At 45.8% G+C, this 7386-nt stretch overlaps 1 protein-coding gene across 1 annotated transcript in view; it reads right to left on the minus strand.

Annotated features, from left to right (window-relative positions):
- Positions 1 to 4340: 4340 nt before the first annotated feature.
- LOC107680843 (protein kinase C and casein kinase substrate in neurons protein 3-like) overlaps positions 4341 to 7386 on the minus strand; it is a 22236-nt gene continuing 19190 nt past the window's right edge. Inside the window, exon 11 of the mRNA XM_016476894.1 lies at positions 4341 to 4532. Within this exon, the coding sequence (XP_016332380.1) occupies positions 4341 to 4532 (192 nt within the window). The remainder of the gene's footprint in view (positions 4533 to 7386) is intronic.

Raw genomic sequence — 7386 nt, forward strand, 5'->3', positions numbered from 1 at the left:
ATTTATCACAGACGCATGGAGTTAAAATCATCAACATACATCCACGCATGTTTGTTAGCATAAGCATTAGTAGACTTGATGACATGACGATTTAAATAAACATAAATATAGACCTCCATAATACTGATGAGAAGCTCTCTGAAAACGACGCGCTCCGTCCGCGCGCGCACACGCATCCCGTTTAAAATATAATGACCGTGGCTTCTGTCTGTCGGTGCGAGGGTGAATGTGTCAGTGGTGGGTGAAAAAAAATGGGTCGGAGGTTTGTAATCTAACAATGAAAAGCAGAGAAAAACAATGCTAGATGCTACTGACTAGTGACTATACGAGTGTGCGTAGATAGAATAGCATAGCTTGTAGCAAATAAAAACAGGGTTCAAATATTGGCATTGATCGACCAGATGAATTTATCACGTAGAAATATGGCTAATGATAATTCAATATTTGGCACAGGGTTTGCTGCTTTAGGCCTAAAATTACATTTCTGTTGTTTATCTAAGTGGCATTTTTCTTTTTCAGTCTAATCTAATAATTTTGCGTGTTTTTCATGATTGTATTTATACAATGTTTGTTTTTCAATAAAAAATTTTTACTTACCTTTGTACAAAAACAAACATTATGATACTGGGCTGCCACTTGATGTCCAATATAAAATCTAGGTCTCGAGGTAAAACCGGTCGAGACCCAGTAGTGTTTGATGTCAGCGTTTATGGGTTTAGCAGTAACAGACCATCAGTTATCAAAGATAATTGCTTGATAAATCAACAACGCCCTCTGCTGGCTCACACCACCTCTTACGCGGCAGCAGTAAGCCTTTCTATGTATTTCTATAGAAGTTACATAACAATTACCCACTTGAAATGATAAATAGAGCACATCAGTATTGTAAAATAATCAGCTTATGAGAACATGCTGGCAGGCAAATTATGACATTTGAGAGGCGCTTGGTGTCCGTTGAAAATAATATCGATCTATAAAAGCATCCACGACCAGCAGGGTTGTGTTTGGAATACAGTGTTCTTTCTGACAGACAGTAGAACACAGCGTTCACAGCATAAATATCTTTATTCTCTTTGCTTAGACTGTGATTATTGCCATGTACTACAGAAATAGTATTGCTGTTCCATTTTGAGTGTGAGATGTTTAGTTCTCACTGAATAAATATTAGTCTTGTGACCTTGAATAACAATTAACTTCATGATCTGTGTTCGAATTTATGCAAAGAAATAAACACACACATATATATATATATATATATATATATATATATGTGACCCTCTCTGTGAAGGGTATATATATATTAGTGCTGTCAAATGATTAATTGCGATCAATCGCATCCAAATATATTGTGGTGAGTATCCCGGTTCCAGATCAGCGTCGCCCTGGAAACGCCGCTGCCACACTCAGGTGAATTGAGACAGACTTGTAACACCAGGTTGCTGTAACGATCTCTGTGCTTCTTCTAGGAGAACCGCTTCTCTTCCCCCGGACACATGGGACAAATGGAAGAGGTCATCCGCCGCCTGACTGAGCTCTCAGCCCGCCAGCAGCAGTTTACCGAGCGACTGGCCGCACGACAGCAGTATACTGACCGCGTCGTGGAACAACTGCAGGCCAGCGTGGCGGGGCGCATGCCCCTCCTGGAATCGCCCGTCAAGGCTCACCAGTACCTCGTCAGGTTAACCGAGCACGACGACATCGAGGCTTACCTCCATACTTTTGAGGTTATTGCGGCCCAGGAGGGGTGGGTCCCGGAAGAGTGGGCTCGCATCATCGCCCCCTTCCTCACCGGAGAAGCTCAGCGGGCCTATTATGCCCTCAGGGCACCCCGGAATGAACAGTATGATGAGCTCAAAGCCGAAATCCTAGCCCGGGTGGGCCTATCGCCCATGGGGGCTGCGCAACAGTTCTATCAATGGACCTATGATGAGCCCAATGGACCTATGATGAACGGCAGATGGTGAGAGCTCAAGCTGCGCAACTTGCCTGATTGGCTCACCTGTGGCTTCTCTCCGGTTCCCCTACCGCTGACCAGGTAGCGGAGAAATTCCTCGTCGATCGGCTGTTACGGGCGCTGCCCCGTCCGCTGAGGCGCCCGGTCAGTATGCAGAATCCACAGGACATCCACAGTCTTGTTGAAGTGGTCAAGCTGGCGGAGGCGACGAACGCCCGCGAGGCAGGGGAGAGAGCGGGCCTGGCACCCCGCAGGGTGATGGAGCGGCGTCCGCTCGAAGGTGCACCGTGACCAGTGAGCAGATCGGCGGCCCCCGAATTCGTTGATGAGCCAATGCCCACTGAACCCCCAGCACCAACGGCCCGAGCCTGGATGGCCGGGTGTTTCCTGCATCAGGACGGACCTTCCCCTGGCCCCAGCCGGATGGTAAAGCTAGAGGGGAAACCAGTGCAGGCCTTGTTGGATTCCGGCAGTTAGACAGAGACAGTCATGGAGCTGGCACATGCCCATCCGACATGCCCATGCGGGGCACCTCGGGGCCAAAAATACCGTCCAACGCATCAGGGACCGTTTCCACTGGCCAGGACTGGAGGCGGAAGTGAAACGTTTCTGCCGTAGCTGCCCCACCTGCCAGCAGACGTCTCCTCGTCATCCTCCCCCCAGCCCGCTCATTCCACTACCCGTCATCGATGTGCCCTTCGAGCGGATCGGGATGGATCTGGTGGGACCGCTGCCGAAGTCTGCCCGGGGACATGAGCACATCCTAGTCATCCTGGACTACGCCATCCGGTACCCGGAAGCCATTCCTCTTCGTGCGGCAAACGCCAAGAACATTGCCCTAGAGCTATTCATGCTGGCCAGCCGAGTCGGGATCCCAAAGGAAATCCTAACTGACCAGGGTACCCCCTTCATGTCCCGGGTCATGGCGGACCTCTGTCGCCTCCTCAAGGTACAACATCTGAGGAAGTCGGTCTACCACCCGCAGACGGATGGCTTGGTGGAAAGGTTTAACCAGACGCTCAAACGGATGCTGAAGCGGGTGGTGGCCGATTGGTCGTGCCTAAAACCAAGACAGAGACAGTCATGGAGCTGGCACATGCCCATCCGATGGCGGGGCACCTCGGGGCCGAAAATACCATCCAACGCATCAGGGACCATTTCCACTGGCCAGGATTGGAGGCGGAAGTGAAACGCTTCTGCCGTAGCTGCCCCACCTGCCAGCAGACGTCTCCTCGTCATCCTCCCCCCAGCCCGCTCATTCCACTACCCGTCATCGATGTGCCCTTCGAGCGGATCTGGATGGATCTGGTGGGACCGCTGCCGAAGTCTGCCAGGGGACATGAGCACATCCTAGTCATCCTGGACTACGCCATCCGGTACCCGGTGCTGTTTGGGAGACAGCCCAGGGGCCTTCTAGACGTCGCTCAGGAAGCTTGGGAGAACCAACCAGCCCCACTTCGTAGCTTCATCGAGCACGTACGGGAAATGAGAGAAAGGATTGACCGAGTCATGCCCCTGGTTAAAGAACACCTTGTGACAGCCCAGCGTGCCCAGCAACGCCTGTACGACCGGCCCGCCCACCGTACGTGCTCTTTGGAGTCCGGGAAGTACCACAGGCCTCCACAGGCTTCACCCCCTTCGAACTGCTGTTTGGGAGACAGCCCAGGGGCCTTCTAGACGTCGCTAGGGAAGCGTGGGAGAACCAACCCGCCCCCCTTCGTAGCCTCGTCGAGCACGTACGGGAAATGAGAGAAAGGATTGACCGAGTCATGCCCTTGGTTAAAGAACACCTCGTGACAGCCCAGCGCGCCCAGCAACGCCTGTACGACTGGCCTGCCCAAGCCCGGGAGTTCCAGCCGGGCGATCGTGTGGTGGTTCTGCTCCCCACAGCTGCGTGTAAGTTCCTAGCGACCTGGCAGGGACCCTACACAGTAGGGGAACGAATGGGACCGGTTACGTACCGTGTGCGGCAACCCGGCCGCCGACGAACGGAGCAAATCTACCACGTTAACTTGCTCAAGAAGTGGGTTCCCCGGCCCGAGGTGGATGAGCTCTTGGACAAAAGCTGGGCAAAGCTCGATACATCAGCACCTTGGACCTCACCAGAGGATATTGGCAGGTGCCCCTCTCCCAGGGCTCCCGGGAGAAGACAGCCTTTAGCCCTCCCAATGGCCACTGGCATTACAAAGTACCTCGGTTACAAAATTGGAAGAGGGTTCATTATGCCCCAGGAAAAGAAGATCGAGGCGGTAAAGAAGTTCCCATGTCCCGTCAACAAGACGCAGGTACGGGCATTTTTGGGGTTGGCGGGCTACTACCGATGCTTCATTCCTAACTTCTCCTCTATAGCCTGGCCCCTGTCAGACCTTACCAGGAAAGCACCGGCTTAGGTGCAGTCCTCTTCCAGCTCCGGGATGGAGAGGAACACCCCGTGGTCTATATCAGCAGGAAACTCTCCCCCGCGGAAACCAGGTACGCGACGCTGGAGAAAGAGGCCCTGGCCATAAAGTGGGAAGTCCTGGAGTTGAAGTACTACCTCTGGGGCCGCCGGTTCACCCTCGTCACAGACCATGCGCCACTACAATGGATGTCCAAGGCGAAGGACACGAACGCCCGGGTGACGCGGTGGTTCCTCGCACTCCAGGCTTTGTGCATGTTCTCGTGATGCAGACGTGACTTTTCAAAACAGATTATACTGTGCTAACTGATATTATGAATCTGATAACATGACAACACGGTTTTATCCAAAGTGACTTCCACTGCATATATATATATATATATATATATATATACATACACACACGTTTGTGTACAAAAATGAGTGTATCATCACAATAATATTTTAGCCAGTTGATTTGTAGAATCCACATAAAAGCCCTGTTGTGATAGTATTGGCAGAAAATGTTAATTATTTTAAATAAGGCATATTTTCCCCTTTCCTCAGAAACCCTATAGAAATGTACCTACCAGCAGGAAAACAACTTTAAAAAGCCTTTATTTACCATCATTAGAAGCCTTTTTTGTTTAAAATAACCCCAAAGCTTACACCACATTGGTGTAAGTGCTACATAAGAATAGTCAGTACAGGGCAACAATTGTCCTGGCATCTGAGAGTTACGAAATGTGGATAAAATGCTCAGTATCTGCACAATTTTTCCTTTTTTTCACTAGGCCTAATAAGTAGGCGCCCTCCTCATCACTGTTCTCAGGTATTAATTCACTATAGTTACTGTGACACATGCAATGAAAGCAAGCACCTACATTTTTGCTTGGCAAACAGTATGTCTGTAAGAGTTTAAAAAACTGAAAAGTAAAAGCACATTTTTTTTGGACGAAATTGGTTGCGTCATTGACCTACTCATAGCTTATGCCAGCTTTACTTAGCCTGAGCGCAATTATTTTCCCTGTGAGAAATTTTATGCAGACAACCAGCAGTAATCAGCACATTTATGGGCTGTGCTTATTTTTGCAAAGTGGAAAGGTTAATGTTGCTCAAAACTGTGGGAAAGGAATTGACCCCAGGAAAATCAGGCTCAGAGTGGGAACATTTCTGACTCATGTACTCATGATGCACGAAAAGCATGTATATGAGTGAGAATGTGTGTGACAACCACTCAGGGCAACACACTGAATGATCTGACACTATTAAAAGATGTGCTGCGGGGTCCAGTAGAGCTGAAATCCTGAGATACGTGAGCAGGCTGACTCATATATGAGTCCACACACATATAACTTAATATATATTAAACTGATCGAAAAGAGACGGCTTTGCAATGTTACAAAAGATTTCTATTTCAAATAAATGCTATTCTTTTTTTTGTGATCAACTTTTTATTGTCTTTCAGTTTTAAATATAAAATAAATGCTATTCTTTTAAACATTCTACTCATCATAGAATCTTGAAAAAATGTATTGTAGTTTCCACCAAAATATCAAGCACAACATTGATATCAATATGATTTTTTTTTTTAGCCGTATATCACCATACTGATTTCTAAAGGATCATGTGACACTGAAGACTGGAGTAAAGATGCTGAAAATTCAGATATTCCACCACAAGAAAAAAATTTACATTTTATAATATATTAAAATAGCAGTAGTTTTAAATTGCAATTAAATTATTATTTTTATTATTGTATTTATGATCATAAAAGACTTCTTTCAAATCCAAAAAAAAACAACAAAAATATTTAAAATGAAAAAGTTATTGTGAATTGTAATAATATTTGACAATATTACTATTTTTACTGTATCTTTGATCATATAAATGCAGCCTTGGTGAGCATAAGAGACTTCTTTCAAAAACATTTACAAATCTTTTTTAGAAAATTCTGTCCCCCAATTATAGCCGAGTATTACACACACACCCACACACACCAACATTTATTTACAGCCCCATATATTTGCACCAACATGTGGCCTCAGGACATGCACAGAGTGAAATATGAACAGTACAAATAAAATGTGTCTATGTATAATAATGTGTATGTGCTTACTGAATGTTTTTTTTTTCAAGATGATTAATAAGAGCAAGACTCACAGTAATATGTATCCCTTTTAATACTGCTAGCGTTCGCATTAGATTAGTGATGGTGCAGAAAATACTGCCCTGATCCAATGTAATTTACTTGCACTACGGCACAAACAAACACTGTGCTCATTTGCATACATTTTCTTTGGTTAGACTGACATTTTAAAACACAACAGAAATACACAAGAAGAGACCATAATGGGTCCCATGGCTATCACTTTAAAGAGGTGTTGATTAGTACTGCCTTTGTGTAACTAAAATTACTAAATGTGAGACAAGTTACATTTACAAGCAAGACCAAAGGGGAATAAAATAGCATATTATCAAACCTATTAACATCTTGCGTGAAATTTGTAGCTGAAGATGACATAACCATCTGGCCCCTTTTACACAGGCATCAGATATAACGCAATTTTCGTCAGAAGAAACATGTCTATGATAAAACGTAAATAAGCAGTGAAGTCTTTGGTGTGAGACATTGTCCTTAAAGTACTCTGTAGGTTCATGCAAGCATCAAGACAATGCAGTTCATATTCTCCATATATATTAGAGGATCTCGGTACCTAATCATATTATAATGTATGAAAATCTCTGCATATTTTTGACTTGAAGCTACAATGTGACACACAATAAAATATAACATTACAATGTTCTCAAGTAAGATCGTAGTGAAAGAACTTTGGAAACATTTTCTCATTCTGATCCCAACTTAACGCACTCAATTCAACTCTAAACCTTTACCTGTGTACCATCCGCTCACAGAAAACAAAGCAATCTTCAAAAAAAATGGCTGTGAACCAGGCTTAAACCTGGGCGTCTGTAGGCAGTTACGGACCCCAGAGCTGGAGCTCCATGCTGTCCTGTGGTTTTACACCACCTCCACGTAGTTAGCAGGGTAAAG

This window comes from Sinocyclocheilus anshuiensis, unplaced genomic scaffold (genome assembly GCF_001515605.1).
Source record: "Sinocyclocheilus anshuiensis isolate Anshui unplaced genomic scaffold, SAMN03320099.WGS_v1.1 scaffold1230, whole genome shotgun sequence".
Lineage (NCBI taxonomy): Eukaryota > Metazoa > Chordata > Actinopteri > Cypriniformes > Cyprinidae > Sinocyclocheilus > Sinocyclocheilus anshuiensis.